Raw genomic sequence first — 19,099 nt, forward strand, 5'->3', positions numbered from 1 at the left:
AAACATTTTTTGTGATATTTCTAAAATAGGAATCTATGCTGGTTGAAAAATACTGAAACAACGCTCAAAGATGACCGATCCGTAGTAACGTACAGATATTGATTCAAACAAATTTCCAATAGATTCAGATCCAATGTAAAAATACGAAAATAATGGAACCATTCTAAAAGACAGGTTGAGAACTTTGTATTATGGTTAAATTTTCGTTTGAACGATCATTAAATAATATTATACATTATGCATATAATATTCAGATGATTAACATATCTTTTTAAAGTTCGACTCCCGATTCTCTAAATCCGACAGCTCCAAATGTCAAAGGATTAGACTAGAATACAAAAATACAGATCAGTCACTCATTGACCAATAAGAGTTTACTTTTAATTTAAATAACTTATAATGTATTATATATTTAGATTCGAACTGATAATTCGTGTTTATTATTCAGCACCTAGCTGCATTGTGGTGATAGATAAATAGTGGTTATATATATTATACATATTTATAATAGCGCTTAAAATTTGATCACAGTTAAAAAATAGAATAACTGGAATTATGTGCTAGATTGTTTGGGTGTTAAAATTGACTTGAGAATTAAGCATCTTTGAAAATTTCTCCATATTTGTATCTGCATATTTCAAAAAATGAAAATAATACTCGCAACAAGATGTAGGAAATAGGTGAATTTTAGTTAGTTGGAGGAACCTTTGATTTACGAAAAGAAAACACAATTTCCTGGACACAAATACACAGCATACGACTTGAAGGATATGTTCGTAGAGTTCATATTGTCACATTCATAAAATTGATGAAACTAGAGTATCTTTGGTTAGCTCGAGTTTCAATCAAATCTAGAAGCTTTTGGATTTTGATCCACCATATGGGATTTACTACTCACAATTCTAAAAATCTGACACCAAATTCCCCTTTCCCGAAAAAAGTTCACACACAGTTTTCCCTTGAATGCAGGGGATTTTGGATTTCATGCATTAGCATGATGAAGATTGAGCGAAACAGACAAATATGAACAATTACAGAGCACTTTTAGTTGACATTTTTCCACATATTCCAATAATGAATTTTTAATACAGGCAAACAAATGAAATATATGGTTCATAATTTGCAATCTTAACATTACACAAGTTAGTTTGGTACGTCTTATATCTCTTATCATCAATAACTATTTTGTACAAATAGTAGGACTGCACGATTAACCAATAAATCGGCTTTAATTAACCAATTAAATCGGCTCTTCCAAATTATCAGTTTTCCAATAAATCGGCTTTAATTAATTAAATCGGCTCTTCCAAATGATCAGTTTTCCAATAAATCGGCTTTGATTAATCAATTAAATCGGCTCTTCCAAATTATCAGTTTTCCAATTAATCGATCAATCGACCCTTTCGATTTATCGTTCTTTCCATTAATTGGTTAACCAGCCCTCTGTTTTAATTAATCGGTTATGCCCAATCTACGTGCTATGATTATGGTATGATTATGTTTACGTATACTTCCATATTGTTTCAGCTACACGTGCGTATTATCATTGATTGACATAATCATACCAACATAATCGTAGCGTGAAGACCAGGCGTGAAAGTTGAACATCCTTGCAATTTTATAATTTATACCTAAGTATTATCAAAGGCTGAGAACAAACTGTCTGAGTGTCTACTAAAATGTGAAATCATAATTCCTTTCTGAGAATTCCATGTTTTTAGAAGTTTTGCAAGTGCATCGCAGACATCACCTTAAAATGTGAATTTTCAAAACAGTTAAAAACAGTGTTCTGAACATTTTGTATTTTTTTTAGAATTATCGAAACTAATGTAAATGTCGGATACGCGGCGTTCGTGTTGGGGACGAAAAAAAAAATTAAGTGGAAAAAGAAATTTTTTGCTGTCTTAAATTCGTTATTTCAAGAGTTGCATAAAAAAAAGTTTCCTGATTATTTCAATAATTTATTGAGAGCTCCATGTTTTCCATGATTTTCCAGAAAGTGAATACTCTGAATTTAATAGGCTGCTGAATAAATCTTCGAAGACTATCATTCAGGACAACGATTATTGGCTACAGTAAATTGCGCGGCAGAATTCTTGACCAAAAATCCATCTGAAGTGAGCTGATAGCTGACTCCTTCTTGCAGTTTATTGACAGGAGTTAAAAGATATGCGCCATTTTGCTCAACTGTAGCATCAGCAATGACCAGCGGAAGTAGGTCGTTTTTCCCCACAGACTTATCCTTATTGTCTCTTTCCTCTGCGCCGCCTTTGGCGGAATTTTGATTGTGACTGACTTGTCCCTTGACTACAAATTCAACCTTGGCAAATTTCACTTGTGGAAACTGAACCTTCATGAATCTCCTGAACGTTGAATATCCCATAACTTTTATGCTGGGTGACAACTTTCTGCAGTACTTGCTGTACAAGTCATGGACCGTCTTCCGCGTCATGTCGGAGGCGAGGTGAAGCGGTCCTTGCTTTGCGCTGGCTTTCTGCTTCGCCTCCTGCTTGCTTATGAAGCTCTTCAGGAACTCCGTCGCTATTTTGTATATATCAAGCGAGAAAGTGTTGTGTGGAACTTTTCCATGGTTCCCGTGAACCCGAGGCGTCACTCCATGGGTGACAAGGTGCTTTCTGATCCTCTTTATCTGGTAGTGAGTGCAGTTTTCCAGGTACAAAAAGGCATCCAAGCATACTCGGCGACCCTGATAAACATACTGCGCCCTCAGCCTTCGTCTTTCCGTGTGTCTCGCTGTCAGCGACGGGTTCGTCAGGCAGGCCATCGTCACTCCCATCAAGTACATGTCGTGCTCAGCTTTAGTCAGCTCCGCGATGTTCAATCTGTGACGGTAAACAAATTCTGGATTCAGTCCCTTGAAGCACTGGTCATCTTGGCACTCACAGCCGCGTTTAAACCGCTCCAATACTTGAACCGCGTTGTCCTCAAGGCGTGTCGGTTCGAAGCTAGGCTCCCCTTCCGATTTAACTCGTTTTTGTTTTCTCTTAGTCCCACACTTCTTCTTTGGGATTGTTTTTCTATGCTTTTCTGCTTCGTCACACGTCAACTGCAAATTTTTACAGTATATAAATATAATGTACAATGTAACAATGATCAAGGAAAATTTACGGATTAAATTGCTTTTTTATTTTAAGGAGGTATAAACGGATAGACGGATAAAAGATACGTGAATTTTTGAAATTTATATCTCAACAAACAATTTTGCAATTTGCTTGCGGTTAGACTACTACTGTCTATAATATTCTTGAACGCAATTGTTGATGCGTTCAATATTCTATTATTTAAAAAGTTGGTTTCTTTCTTGGTTTCAATAATAAATCTCGAAGGTGTTTCAAAGCCTAGAATAAGCATGAGTTGTTTTACAAATACCTCGTGCTCTTGTTCTGAGCTGTTGATAATAAGTGCATCATCAGCATTTAAATTCATTATCTCATCTGGTTCTTCATTTTTTAATGCAAAAGGTGGGTCCTCAATCGTTTTACCGGGCTCCTTTTGAGATTTGGTATTATTTTTTTTCAAGGTGTTGGAAGATTTCTTAACAATCCGATGTTGTTTCTTCTGGATTGTACTAGGAGACTGAAACAAAGAAATTACAATGGTTTGTTCAATGCAGAATTCATTCACATTCACCCGTAATTATAATATATGTTGTACAATAAATTTTTGTTACAATATCGAACTTTGTATGTTATAATATAAATTGAGCAGTTGAACAATAAGTACATGCTAATTAACTATGTAAAATTATATTGATTCAACATCATTGTGTAGATAATTTAAAAATGAAACATTCGTAGCCTTTCCGACGAACTCCCCAGTAACGATACTTACGGCATTATCTTCCGTCTTTGAAGTTTCCTCGATACTTTTACCAGCATCTTTGATGCGTTCGACAGACAACAATGTATAGAGGACCTCACTAGCCTCCGTCTCACGATCGGTTGGAGAAATACCTGCCATCTGGTATCTAATATATTATTAGACTACAATTTGAGTACAAAATAAAATTATATTTTTTTTATATATCTGTTTATTTTACTCTTAGTAAGCAGAAAATGGTCAAACAGATATATAACAATAATACAAATAGCAGCTATAGTTTAAAAATTTTACTGCAGTTATTCTTGAGAAATTGAAATAAACATAAGCAGTCTTGAAAACAAGTGCGTTTTATGTGTAGAAGGTTTTCGAAAATTAAAGAACATGTAAAGCCACGTTATTGGTCAATATTGAAAGTCAACCAATCGACGGGTGTCACTCTCTTTTCAACAACCAGTAAATAAAACGCACTTAACGTGTACAAACGTATTCGAGTTAATGGTCGAGAATCGCTGGCACGCATCGCGAGACGCACAATTCTCGTCTCTATGGTCACAGATTGATCGGTCTTTGACTTACCTCTATTTTACCTTCAGAAGCGGATTTTTGGCCATTAAAACAAACGTGATCAATAACAAGCATTCGGTCCTCGCTTATACGCCTCGAACGCACTTGAACAAGCCCGGAAACGCGATTATTTTCATTAAATTCTGGATCCACAACTTGTTCCGAAATGGCGAGCGCGATGCTCGCTGAGCTTGGCCGCCTCGATCGAAGTGGGGGGGAATGTATCAGGGCCGTATGAGAATAAGGCGCAGAACGGGCGACAATGAGGTATCCAGTTACTTTATTTTTCCGCTTTTATTTGCTCTTATTCAAGAGTTACAAATTGTCACTGGCAGTTCATTGAAGTTCATGAAACTTGAGGTGCAAAATATGTCGTAATACGTAAGTAATATAACGCGTAATACATGCAAAAGTTTTTATTAATCGTACATCACGCATTCTAGGATGGCAGCTGTCCGCGAAAATTCAAATCTTTCTTTTTGATGTTCAATAGTTTTTACACTTGAATATTTTAATCAATAACTTGATACTACAATATTGGAGCAAGGAAGTTAATAAAAGGAATAACATAATTAACATGTTTTAATATTTTATAGTTTTACTGACACTTTTACGCACATTGGCTGAAGAATATAACAATCCGAAACAGTCCAGTGCTGAAATTTACAATAATTTATTACTCAATTATTTAAATAATAATGTATGAACCAAGTCAGTTCGTTTTAGAATAGATTTTATCACGTATGCATTTAATTACGTTGGCGGATTTTAGTGAAAAGGGCAAACGGGTTTGTAAAATGTAAACAACTTTTGTACCATCTGGTGATTGTAGAATTGTAGAGTTGCACACTGCTTGCAGATGCCATAGTTTTCAGCAAAAGGAAAGTCAGGGGAACTAGTGAAATTACACTCACAGCGCACTTATTCTATAAGTCGAACTGCTATAAGAAGACAGCAGTATATAATATCGTCCAACAATAATGTAAACAAATTATATGATATCTCATTTATAGTCATTTTAATATTGCATTATGTAGTCACTAAAAAAAGTTCGGGAAATTAATGAAGAAATCATAATAAAAAAGAAAAAATATTGGAGTTAATTGGACAGTTAGTCGTGAGTAAGAACTTTGAGCTGCAAATATATTTATTGTTAGAGTGTTTTTATAAATTTTCCGAACTTTTCGTAATAACCACACAACCACAATAGAAATTCTATCTTTTTCCCAAAGTTTGAAATCAATTCATTGCTCAGGTGATGATAGCAACCCAGCATGAAAGTTTGAAATACGATTCGGTTACTCCGTCGGTAACAATGTGCAGTATCTAACGGATGCCAAATAAAAAATCATTGGTTCATAAGATTTCGGTGCGCAACTGGAGATACGTTTTGAATCAGCTATCAGTGCTATCAGCAATTTTGCATCTCTTGCACTGTCGAGTTGTCGACTATCTCTGTCGTTAAACTGCAAGAATTGTTCATCGCGCTGACATCTGGTTTCGAGCTATACGAAGCATATTACGTTTTCCTTACACTGGAGGAATTAGCATATGGTATATAGATTTAAAGCAGTATGGAAAGAAGAATCTCACGATGCTTGCATAGATGCGATTTTCAATTAATTGTGTTTCACGCCCTGTTCCCAATATTCCATGCAGAGTAAAAGAATATGGAGTGATAATAGAAGAACGTACACTTAAGCTTACTACCTGAAAATAAGAGAAGAGAATAGAAGCCACTTGGGGCATGTTAAAACATAATCCAACGTATGTAGTGCAGTTTTAATCGACAGCGTTTTCAACTAGCTGCATTGTCAATGAATAGAACCAACGAAAGACTGATGTGCTAAGAAAATTGCACTCGTTGTCAGTGTGCACCGAATGCGGCCACTTAAATCTGATATTCCTACGTTTTTCACTTACTGCACTGAGTGAAAAAAAATTACACTTGGATGAAAAAAATTATCATCGCGTTTTCAAATAACTGTGCTCAATGCAATTTCGCAAATTTTCCACCTACGGCAAGCAAAATACTAGAGAAAACGCGCTCAGTGCACACTGAAAGCCTCCAGTTATGAACAAGTTCATCTCACAAGGTTGAATTACTAGCAGTAAAATTAACGTAATGAAATGTTGGAAAAATTCACTAAATTGTAACTTTACAGATACTTCAAAGGTGTTTTGTTTTTAGAACGTGGGAGATATGTTTTGCTTTGTTAGGGTTCACTGAATTTTAGATCATCCAAAAATGGCAAAATCAGAATTTTTCCTAAAAAGGTATGACTAAATTAAAATTTAGAACTTCAATAAACATTTCACTTCAATATTCTCGCAATATTGATATGAAATAAAATATGGCGATCTTAATGTTACACATGTCAGATAAAAATCAAATGGTAAGCGCGCTATCTTCAGGAGCATTATTCAAACATGAAGAATTAGTAAACCTAAATTGTGGTAGACTTTGGTTTATTAACATGTACTGTAGTGTAAAGTAGGGCTGTGCCATGTTTCGGTAAACCGAAATTTTTTGACAATCTTGTTTAAAAATATTTCGTCATCAAGATCGGTTTTCAATACCGACACCGAAATATCGATATCATCATTCCGAAAGTTGCAACTACCGATACCAAAATACCAAAATTCCGTAATACCGAATCACCTAAGTATCGAAATACCGCAACTCTCAATTATCGCAATCGTAATATCGAAATGCAGATCTAAAAAAATCGCATATTACATGCTTTCACGGTACTATCCATGTTCCATTGCTTACTACGGACAACCGTCGTATAATGTTGTATTTTCAAATAACTCTACCACCTTCTTAAATTATAGACCGCGGAAGAGTTTGGGTTCTAAACAATGCACTTGGATGGGTCAGTGACACGAACATTCAGCTATTTGCTGCAATTAGATGCAACAGTTTCTAATTTTATACGCTCTTCAATTTTCACTTGTTCGGTATTTCGTCTTTACTTCAATGTTTTATCGGTAATTTAGTATTTTGCTGGTTATGCACTATTTTGTCGGTACTTTAGTATTTCGATACTTACCGGCAGAGCAGTATTTCGGTAAACCGAATATACCGAGTACAAAATCGATACAGGAAATCGGTATAAAATTTTCGATTCCGCACAGCCCTAGTGTAGATCACTCTAGAAACGTACAACCACGGTGAAGCGATAACATCACGTGTCATATATTATCGATCACAGTGTTGATCACGGACATACTTTCGAAAAAAACCTCAATGCCCGTCGAAAAATCTCTCGAAGCAATAAAAAATACGAATTGATAAAATAAAAGATACATAAGTAATTTCTAACCTGAAGACCTGGTACTACAGTGCTGATGACAGGGGCAGTTACAGCTGTGCGACGATTTCCCATGTAGAATCATTGTGACCCTAAGGTTTTCAGCTCCGCACTTATCGCACTGCATACATGCGTATGATGCGCGTAGGTGTGCGTATTTATTATAATCCACACGAGCACTCTGCTAACATCTTTCCTATACTTCCGGTATGCCGTTTGTCTTTTTTCTATTCCGGCACTGATTTGTAGTTGCATAAGACAATCTGGTGGAGGTAGTTAATGTTGTCACGGCATAACATCGTACCTAACCTTTTTCTTCTTGGTCCTTTCTTGTATATATCCCCAACGGGTAAGTACCAATGTAGTCTAGCGATTTATATGACTCGATTTGATTATTACTTACGGTTGGTAATCGAATTCGTTATTAGTTCGTGTATGCGAATACTCACGAGTCAGCGATATTCATTGATCGAATACATGATTCAAGCGAAATATATTTATTCATCAGTTTGTCGGTTTATTTGGGGCAGTATTTTATTCGACATCGTATTTAATCTTGAAGTTCGCAGGATGATGGTAATAGGAAATACACGAAAACTTCACAAAACACAGGTTAGGTACACCTTCACCTCGAAGCACACTGTAATAATAAAATATCAGAGATTGATTACCCTGATGCTACAACTTTCAAATACTAGTTTCGTTTTTCAGACCAAATTCACAAATAATTAATGCTACTTTAAGGGATTTAGTAACGATAATGTTAAGCGTGCTTTCGCCCATACACAATATTACCTTTGGTAGAAAAGGAGATCAAGTCTTGTCTCTCTTCTTCTAATAACGGACATTCCCGCGTAATGTGTTCAATAGTCTGAACGTTATTATCACAATCGTACATATTATCCATAATTAGTCTAATTCTATGAAGATGGGATTTGGTCAAACTGTGATTATATGCCATTCCATTTACTGAATAGCTAAATTCGCAGTCTTTACCTATCAACTCTCCTTTTTCCAGAATAAATTTATTCGCTTCAACTATAATTTTGTGGTTATATACATGTGTTGATAAGATCTTTCCGGACTACCTTAAAACTTTCCCTTAGAACAATACTTCCTGTGCTAATTTGTCAGTCTTTTTATTCCCTCAAATGCCAATATGTGCTGGAGTCTAAATAAATCTTAAGATCAGACCTTATTCGGCACACGCAAATATCTTGTGTTCGATATCGAAAATAACCGGATGCGTGTTTGGATTAAAGCTGCATCCTGATCACGAAGTGATCAAACTGAAAAGAATCTGAACGAATTAATAGTTCCATCCGTTTGAATTGAGTAAAGAATAGAACTATTTTGAGAATGGCTTCTGCTGCAAAAATCAAAGCATTATCATTGATTCTCGTTGTATGTGAGATGCTAAATTTAGGAATAAATAACGCTGTGCCTGTTTTTTTTGCATTATTTAATTTAGATCCACCTGTAAAGGCTATTACAAAATCTTTGTAATATTTCTGTTATGCATGTTCAAAAAATTTTTTATCTGTTAAATACAGAAGCGCAATTGCATTATGTCTAAAGAAGATGTCAATTAAGGACATGCAACATCATAGAACATGGAATCCAAATGTAGTATAACTCTTATCAAGCCCTTATACATCATAAGCATGGTAACTTCTGCAATGGCTCTCAATATACTAACGAGCTTATTCGATTTAATTTTAATACTATTTATTTAATGTTTCCATAATAGCTTGGAGTCTAAAAACACTCCTGAAAACCTAACCGATCGTTGATTCTGAATAATTGTATCCTTGAATTTTATCGTCGCCGGGTTCAGATTCATAATTTTTTTTTTTTGTATAAAAATAAATAACTGTGTTCTTGTTTCTGGTACTTTTCAGCCTTTTAATCACACCCAATTACCCAAGTTCTCTAAAGCTTCTTCCAACAGTAATAACGACTTCTCATTATCTAAATTGATATCGTAAATAACCACGTCATTTGCAAATGTTAAAGTTTGAATCTTATTGTCAGTAAAGTTGCCTATCCATATTATATAAATATTGCACAAAATAGGACTCAGGTTTGATCCCTGAGGAAGACCCATACGTCCATCTTTTTTTCATCAACTCTCGTCCAAAAGAGGTATAAAGGATAACGATGGAAGGAAGGCATTGACACATGCCCCTGGAAAACTGTGAAACAAGCAGCTGGCAACTTTTTTTTTAGAGAATTTTAAAACATATATTCTGAACAGTTTGGTTAGAAATCAAATCTAATCCCACAGAAGCTTTGATTTTTGATGTTCGACTAAAAAGTTTAATTTTATCGAGCACAAAGTGATACTTCTAAATCTCCGTAATAATAGGGAGAGACTCTTGAACCATAAGTGGAGAAATTGTATTGAACGCTTCTTGCACTTAAGGGAGGTGTCCCATTTTTCTGCTAAAGTGAGAGTTTTTGCAGGATTTAATAAAAACGAAACTATGCAATGAATTACTCTCAAATACATATTTAGCGTATTTTTATTAATATTCCAGGTGCTCAAAAACAAGAAATGGTCAGTCATTTTTATGAAAAATTCCGTATGCTGACCTTCCTTATTCGTGACTCCGTGCAAAGTTCCGCGACCGCGGGTGTGCAAGATTTATTCACTTCCGGTAGTCTGAATATCAAAAAAACGAAATGGCATTTTGGTTCGTACACATGTAAGCATCATTCAATGAACAAGCACGAAAAAAAAAATTTTGGGACGGAATAGTCACGTGTCAAACTCAAATGGTCGGTTTTACACTAAAAATTGACTGAGTTTAATTTTTGTATTAAAAAAAAAATATATATATATATCAAAGGTATCGCTTTTTCCAGTCATTCAACGATAAGATGTATACTCTGTATGCTGGTATAACTTGAAGTCGGTTCTCTGGTTTTTCAAATATCGCGCACTCCCGTTGCAAAAAAGCTGTTTCGAGAAAAACGCGTTTAAACTTTCAAGTAAATTCTACAGGGATCTGGAGTACTTGCGGTGTTAACTAATTTTAAGTCAATTTTGCGAAGTTTTGCGATGAAATTTGGCACACATATTCTTAACACCTTGAAGAATGAAATAAGGCAAAAAACGAAGTGGAACACCCCTCTCAAGGATCATCTTTAGAATATATCTGATTTATTATATATTGCCTTAAGAGATTCATTTCTATTTTGAAAGCTTTTTCTGACAGCTTCGTTTTAGGGCTAAGGGATGTATAACATTTTTTAAACCCTCTAAATTTTTCGTTTTTGAAAGCTTATCGCATTCTTCACTGATATTTATGAATCTTTAATATATTTGGTCAGGTGAATTATCGCGATATAATTTAAAGGTTATTATATGCTATCCGAGATATCTCGATTTTCTACTGTTTTGAATTGGAAACTGTTTCTTAATAAAGATCGTGACTCTTCCTCCCATCAGATCACCTCCTCTGTCCTTTCTAATAACGTTGAAATTTTCATAATCAATTTTTTTTATTTTCTTCTAACCAAGTTTCCAGCAAGCAGATAATGTCACATTGTATTAGGAAATTTTGAAAACCACACCATCTGCTAAATATACTTCTACTACTCCATTCTTCCATTTTGACCTCTTTATCCATTAATTACTTTTTCTCCGAGTTTTGGAGTTTCACCTTAGCCTGCTCCAGAATTTTAACTCATTTGAGAACTGTATCCGATTGCGAATCCAAAACCGGAATAAGTTTATCCATCACTAAATTAACGAAATGATCAAAACTTCGGACCATTGGTTTTATAATGAGATCTCTCTCTTCGATCCGCGGTATTCACCATTGTCTTGATCGACTACCATAATATTATCAATATTACTCTCTTGAAAAGCACGACGACTTCTACCCTGAAATATCTGGTTAATGGGAGAGTTCAAAAGTTGTTCAGTGAATACAGAGCCATTATCAAATGAAATCCTTGTTTCGAGTATTTCTTTCCTCGCTTTAGCAACATTTACCTTGTGAGTTCTGAACATCCAACATTCTTTATCGATGGCAAAATGATTGTTCGAAAAATGAACACATTTGCAATCTCGGGTCTTATCTTTCGCTAAACATTCACCGTAGTCATTTCTTCCAGTACATCTCGCACATTTCCGTTTACCCTACATTGCGATGTAATATCAACGAATCCAACGCATTTGTAGCATCGTTTAATTTATGAGATTCATTGTAATAAACAGAAATGTTTCGAACTAAATATTAGATAACCACGTTTTTGGAATGAATTCCGTTCTGAAAAATATTTCAATCCTAGAGGAGTTAGTTTACGTGATAGCATTGTTTTGATCTGTGTTTTTCCATGGTATTCTTTCCACATGCGAAAAAATTTCCCAAGTATTACCCAAGATTTGATTTCTTCTTCTAATTCCTCTGTTAACATATTTGTATCCACATCTTTGATTGAGTTCCTAATCTTACACAAACATCCATCAGGGATTAATGCTCCCCACTCTTTGTTGCTGTCCTCTACAGCAGATTCAACCGATCGGTTGGCACCTTTATAATTGTTGAACGCAATTTTCGCAAAATTAGAATCTGATGGTTTGATATACTTTATACCAGAATGGTATTCTCTAAATTTTCTACCAAAAGCCATATTGTGAATATTTTCCAAATTACTCCCCTTTTTATCATATAATCGTACAAGAAACGGACCTGAGTCCCTTTCTTCGTAAGTATTTATTAATATTCTCCAAGATGGAGAATTTCCGTGTCTAATAATTTTGAGACCTCCTCATCATTCCGTCTTTTCATAAACCCCACTGGGAGAAACGGACATATTAAAATGAATAATTGAAATGTCAACAGAAAAACACTTACGAAAGGATGCAAGCCACCAGACCAGAGCCAAGTCTCTACAGGATTGAAGGGTCTTCCAAGATTTTGATCTCCTTTTTCATTCGCTCTGTTTTGTTTCGTCAACCACAATTCACAGATCCTCCCCTTCGTTTCTCTGCGTATTGAACACGTCTCGAAGTCGCTTCACCAGCAATAATAATAAAAAAGAAAAAAAAAACAGAAACAACTTCACGTTGTAATTTTATTCGATCTTTAACCAAAGATCAATGTATTTGAATAAACCAACAAGGATTTAACACACTGCAGATTTTATTCATAACTTAAACGGTTAGGTGGCAGAGAGACACCCGTCAGCAGCAACGTCTAGCTTTCGAATCTCGCCTAACCTTAGGGTAGGTTCAGATGGACGCGAACCACGAACAGGCATCGACCAATTGGAATTTGGCCCACTCGCAATTTCGAGGATTCTCATTGGCCGATGGTACTCGGAGCTCGGCGTCACTGTCTCCCTCTGAACCTACCCTTAATCAATAAATTTCGGTGTACCCTGTACGTACGCATATATGCCGTGCCAAAACGTGATACCCGGAGCATACTTCTTCCCGCTGCTGGTCACCGGCTGTTTGACAACGGCCATTGACCCCACCACAAGGGTCAAAAGCTGCGGGAGTGGTGGTATGTCGTTCGGAGTGGGGCAAGGCGCAGACCAATTAGAATACATTGCGCGACGCCGCAAGCCGGGGAAACATGTGACCGTCAAATTGCGCGCGGGAGTAGCCTTGTGGCTTGTCGAAAATCGCGCCACTCGTTTTTGATGCTCCCACGAGTCGTCTTGAACGTTTGAACGAGGACCCATTCGCTTGGAAATCGAAATGGAAATGATTTCAATCCATTGACATTGATTTACCTTGACTTCCAGTGATTTTCCAGTGTTTCAATCAATTTTTAGTGACTTCCGGATTGAATAGAAGAAGTAATCACAACTAATCACCCAGAACGTTGGAAAGTAGTTGAAAATCAATGGAAATTACTCGATTCACTGGTAATCAAATAAATGATTTCAAATCACTAACATTGATTTTCATCTTATCATATGATTTACATGGATTCCTAGTGTACCAACTGATTACCATTGGTTCCCAATGATTTTATATCCTACTGGGCGATTTCCAGTGATTTCCGGATTAGATCGAATCACAGTTAATCATTGTAAAACGCTGGTAATCGACTGTCTAGAACATCACTGAGCATCGTTTGGTAAACTGCAAATCAACGAAAAGAAACAAACCAATAGAAACCGCTTAACATCGGTGTTAAGATCAAGCGAAATCATTTTCCATTTACCGCAAGACTTAAACAGTGATTTCCATGATCTCCAATGCTCGTCCCGCGATTTCTTCAGCATTATCACGTAATGTCAAGTATAATTCTCAACTATTCTCACAATAAATGATTTGACCTTCTCACAATTGATTTCTCATCATTTCAAAAAAAGAAAAAAAATTCATTCGGGTCCTGTAATCTCCAACTCTATTGTCAACTTTTGAATTTATGACTGCTTTGAGCGGATGGCACCTCGCCCCGAGGTGCTTGCGAGAAATTGCATCAATTAATGATTCGGCACTCGAATCGACCCAACTTTACCGCTGTAACTGAAGTGGGGATAATCGATTACCGCGGTTTGGCGTCGAGTAGTGGAAGCTTGAACAGTTTGATTTCAGTCAACGCTACTGTGGTCTACATTATATTATGGTCAGTCGCTTCTGCACATCTTATATTCGCCAATATCATGACCTGACAACAACTGCAACTGCAATGTTGCCGATGCGACCGTCCTGTAGATGCCATTCAAGAGGAACGACTGGACCGTTCGTCCAGAACTCGACAACAGCTTTTTCGAGCATAACGAACTCGGCCAGCCACTGATGCGGAAATCATTTATTTGCTGTTCGTCAGCCAGACGAAAGGCCAAAATGTTTCTGCGCAAAATATTGGATTGAGTACCCAGGGAATAGAATGGTAGAACATGTTACACTGAGTACATACAGTAACAATGGCTCAAGGTGATAATTAAATGTCATGTCCATTCATCGTTGCGTAATCTACGCTCTTGTATTGTAACAATACACTGAATACACTGCATGCTAAACTGCTTATAGTTCGCTTATTCGGTTCAGGCCATTGGCGTATGCATTGAAAATTGGTGTAAAAAATTCTGGGATGAAAACATTGGGCTGTTTTTGGATTAAGGGAATCTCTTCGTTGGTTGAGCAAAACGGACGGTTGAATTCGAAATCCCGTGATGTCTTCTTTATGAATAATTAGTGTCAGGTGAATGAAGTTTAATCGAGAAACAGTTGAGACATTGACTCTAACTACGTACAATCTGTATAATTTACAACGTGTCTACAAGGACAGAATGAAAAGAAGAGGGTGACACCCTTGCTGAATAACTCGGCGCACAGCGCAACGAGCATGCGCGCTGATGCAGCTCGCATCAATTTTTAATAGTTCATACGGCATCAATTGTTATACTTCGCTTGACGAACTTAAAATATCCACATCACCTACAGCTAATGCATTATCCCTGTTTCAGAGAGTAGAGATAATTTAATGTTCAAACCCTAACACGAGTATCATGCATTTTCTAAGGCAATTCTTACCAGCCTCAAGAATTTCCAGATCGAAGTTCTCGATACTGCTGGCATTGTTGTTGCTCCGAACTGATCTGTCCTCCATTGCACGAGTAGCACTTCTTTTAAACTGTTCCAAGAAACTGTCAATTTGATTCTCAATGCTGGCTGCTGGTGAACTGGCCATTTTATAAATATATATATTATTATTAACGATGGTATTTCATCAAGTTTTATTCAAATTTGACGCGGTTTATGTTTGTCTATTGTGTCTGATAAGTGGGTGTACACATGTGTACATAATATGCATTTCCACTTTTTTGACGAACATACATGTATAATACATATGTATATATGCGGTGGATAGGCGCGTGTTGACTACATTTTAGCGTTACTGGATAATGTTGGTGTTAACGAGTCACTCCATGATATTACTGCCGCCGCGTAACATCGGTTCATCGCACTGCATGGCCCCGGTACAATGTTACAAATATGTTTATATTTGAATGTCAAAAATTCTATACAACTGGCAGACCAGTTGCCAATTGTTCCACGACTTCCATGCGGCAGGTGTCGCGGCAGGTTCGCATTCCCTCGCTGGTACGCATGATTTGATAAAGATGGCGGCACAAGGAAGGAAATTCAACCTAGCACGGCTCACCCACCAACCGAGCAAACCGCGGATCGTGAATACTTGTTCATGGCAAACAAATACACTTCTCGCCGAAGGCCCATTCGCCTAAGGAAGTCATAAATTCGACGTTGGGAAAACAAATTGTAAATCAAAGGAACTTGAACTCAACATTCACTGATATGCTCGTCATACGTTTAAAATCACGAGGAAGCAATCGAGATATTTCACTGAAGCTGACTTGCAAGTCTTGTTGTAAAGGATAAATTGTTTCGATCGATCATCAATATCAATTTCTAGCGTTGTCCATTGGTTTCTATCTTATCATGGGATTTTTTCGATTGCCAGTTTACTAATTACCGATTTTCATTTATCTTGAACGATTTTACAACCTTTCAGCTAGATTTCCGTGGTTCTATTCAATCTAAAACTCGGTGGAGATCACCTAAAGCGTTGTATAATTATTTGGAATTAATAGAAATCATTTGATACATTGGGAACCAACGAAAATCACATGATAAAGTAGAATTCAGTCTATAAATCGTTTGAAATGAATGTCAATGAATTGAAATCATTCTATGATTTTCTATCGAATGACCCCTCGATTTTTTCTCACGAAACAAAAAATACCTTTACAACTTTTGGACTCTAACGAAGCCCTTTATTTGTTCTCCTCAAAAATACTAATTTGACCACAAACCGTGGAATATGTTGTTACGATTTCACACTGACACGAGTCAAGAATTCATTCAGATGCTAAATGTGAAGCTTAATTTGTCCTTTTATCTTCCGTCATTCTTTAGTTCGCGGTACCAACTAAAATCACTCGGTCACAGATGGATAATTTTCAGCTGTTCTATTTCAAAGTGAGGAACGGAAAAAATTGTTGATCATTTATAACAGATTTTTTATGTTACTTGACAGTATAAAAATGTAAGTATCCCTCGACACAATGGAAAACTATGAGAATACCTTATAACGGCTTCAATTATATTTTTTCTCCAAATGACAATCCGATATGAACATTTGTAAAACAATTCTCAAGTATCCATTCATGCATATTTTTTACTTGGCTTTAATGTAATTGCACCGTTTTCGGAACCATAGAAAAGTGGATCATTCGTCTGATTTTGTCGAATAATTGATCATTTTGTTCACGAATAACTCTACAAATTTTAAACATTCATTTTTTCTTGAGCTCGGCATTCAATAAAATAATCTGGTCTATATCTAAAATCGGTAAGAGTTAATATACATGATGACCTTGTAATTCAACAAAAAATAGATTATTGCCATCAACATTTATGGTTCCCAGACGTTTTCTTTACAAATAATCCACTTTGGACAAAGCTTTTTTGTCGAACAATTGAGTTCTCGTTAACCAAAATCATTTCAAAAAGCTTTACATTTCCAAAAATTTGTGGAACAATATGATCTATATTCATGTAAATTTTGATAGTATGGTCCTTGAACTGATATTCATCGAATCATATTTTTTCCGTCAAAGCGACATTGTTTAAATCAAATTAAATGTATTCAACTTTATCGGTAATGTGTTTTGAATTTTGTTTGTATAGTGTTATTATTTCAACAATGTTTTGACCATCGCAAATATCCTTGCAAAGAAATTTTTACACCACAAAAAAAGATTGCTTGAAATATGAATAATAAACAGATTGTAAGTGCGATAAAAAATAGTGTCATACATAATATTTTATTGCTTGTGGAGTCAAGTTTCAGATCGGTACTCATTGCGATTTCTGATGTTGTTTTCATCAGACTATTTAGTAGAATTTTCACATTCAAAAAAAAGTGACCCATGCATTATAAAAAAAATCAAGTACTTGACCTTGAGGATTTACAGGCGTGTGGGTGGAAATCGTTCTGGGTTAATAAAAACTATATAATTTGTTCTCTCTTTTATTTTGAACACTTGTGCAAAATTTCGAAACGGTTGTCTGAACCATACCGGAGTTATTGTACTTTCAATTTTTCGCGAGTTTACATTGATCCTTATTGGAAACTGTCAGGCTTCATATAAAATCATATACAATCATGAAAAATGAAAAGCAGAGTAAATCCGTTATGATTTAGACAATCGCTTTCAAAATTTACGCAGGTCTTTAAAATCAAAGTACGAACAATTCGTATAATTTTCATTAATCTAGCGCGATTTGAATACATCCTAAAGATTCACTAAAAAATTAAGTTCACTCGATGATGCGAGGATATTTTCTTTAAAATGTATATTCGCGTGAATTTTGAGCGAAAGAGATAATTGAAAAATTCGCCAATTCCATTCTCCTTGGGTTCATTTTTAAATCTTGCACTCGAAGCCGGATTGGCAGTGTCGGCGAGTTAGTCGGTCGGTAAGGCTTGCACACTTGCCCGAGACTCGGTCGATAATGTAGAACATCACATCACGTCGCGGTTCGTCACTCGTGTCGTGGCGCTGACAGAGAGAACACTTCTGTCAGTTACACGGGGTCTCTCTGAGTCGTGGGTGTGTTCTGAGATAGATACTGGAAAGAATTTAAAATCGTTTGATTAACAAGACCAGCAACAATGGGCGGTAAGCTTCATATCGTACTAATTATCACCAGCCAACCGAGTCCGTCTGACATTATCGATTTCATTCACCACTTCCCTAACCAACTTTCGGAGAGGACCCGGCTAGTTTCGGTCATGGTCATGGACATGATTGGGGTTAGACCGATTCCCGCTGCGACCGAATGACCTTCAAACGAGACGATTATTAGTGTCGACGCTCACAAACCCCGCCGGTCCCATGCTTGATTAAATAACGATTAGCAGACGGTTCCTCTATTTTATTTTATAAACAGCGTTTTTTTCCTTCTTCATACTATGTACTCGCATTTCAGCTTGTGGTTTGATACATGCCCAGCTATGTTGCTCGGATCACACTTTATGATAATTATTCCTGATTAGCTGATCGCGTGGTGTTGCTTAGCGATTTTGGCATAATCGTGTCGCGTAAACTACAAAACATAGTTTATAAATCGAATTCTGCACTGCATACTTATTTTGTCTAACTTGTTGAGGAATTTGGATATATTAAGCACCCTCTCGAGCTATTTTTAACAATTGACACGAGATTGTCATCTACATGATTTATGCAACATCAGGCGGACGGTGAAATTATGCCATAAACAACCGACTGACGGGTACCGGTAAAACATGTTCTACGTTCATGTTTGTAGGTTAATAGTATCTTTATAGGCCGATAATCTGTTGGGGGGGAAA

At 36.3% G+C, this 19,099-nt stretch overlaps 2 protein-coding genes across 6 annotated transcripts in view; one reads left to right on the top strand and one right to left on the bottom strand.

Annotated features, from left to right (window-relative positions):
* The window catches only part of LOC124220566 (guanine nucleotide exchange factor DBS), a 48,000-nt gene extending 32,265 nt beyond the window's left edge, over window positions 1–15,735 (bottom strand). Inside the window, exons 1-4 of one of the 4 annotated variants that reach the window (XM_069136162.1) lie at window positions 15,235–15,372; window positions 12,593–12,752; window positions 8,174–8,364; window positions 7,737–8,049 (exon numbers count right to left, since the gene is read on the bottom strand). In XM_069136162.1, the coding sequence (XP_068992263.1) occupies window positions 7,737–7,851 (115 nt within the window). In that variant the 5' untranslated portion in view covers window positions 7,852–8,049; window positions 8,174–8,364; window positions 12,593–12,752; window positions 15,235–15,372. Of the gene's footprint in view, window positions 1–7,736; window positions 8,365–12,592; window positions 12,753–15,234 lie in introns of all 4 variants that reach the window. The other 3 variants (XM_069136161.1, XM_069136163.1, XM_046629674.2) reach the window with 3 other exon arrangements.
* A 2,511-nt stretch (window positions 15,736–18,246) lies between these two features.
* Window positions 18,247–19,099, top strand: part of Gyg (glycogenin 1) — a 36,690-nt gene continuing 35,837 nt past the window's right edge. Inside the window, exon 1 of one of the 2 annotated variants that reach the window (XM_046629670.2) lies at window positions 18,247–18,407. In XM_046629670.2, coding sequence (XP_046485626.1) covers window positions 18,401–18,407 — 7 coding nt within the window. In that variant the 5' untranslated portion in view covers window positions 18,247–18,400. The remainder of the gene's footprint in view (window positions 18,408–19,099) is intronic. The other variant, XM_046629671.2, reaches the window with a different exon arrangement.

Source organism: Neodiprion pinetum, chromosome 5 (assembly GCF_021155775.2).
Source record: "Neodiprion pinetum isolate iyNeoPine1 chromosome 5, iyNeoPine1.2, whole genome shotgun sequence".
Lineage (NCBI taxonomy): Eukaryota > Metazoa > Arthropoda > Insecta > Hymenoptera > Diprionidae > Neodiprion > Neodiprion pinetum.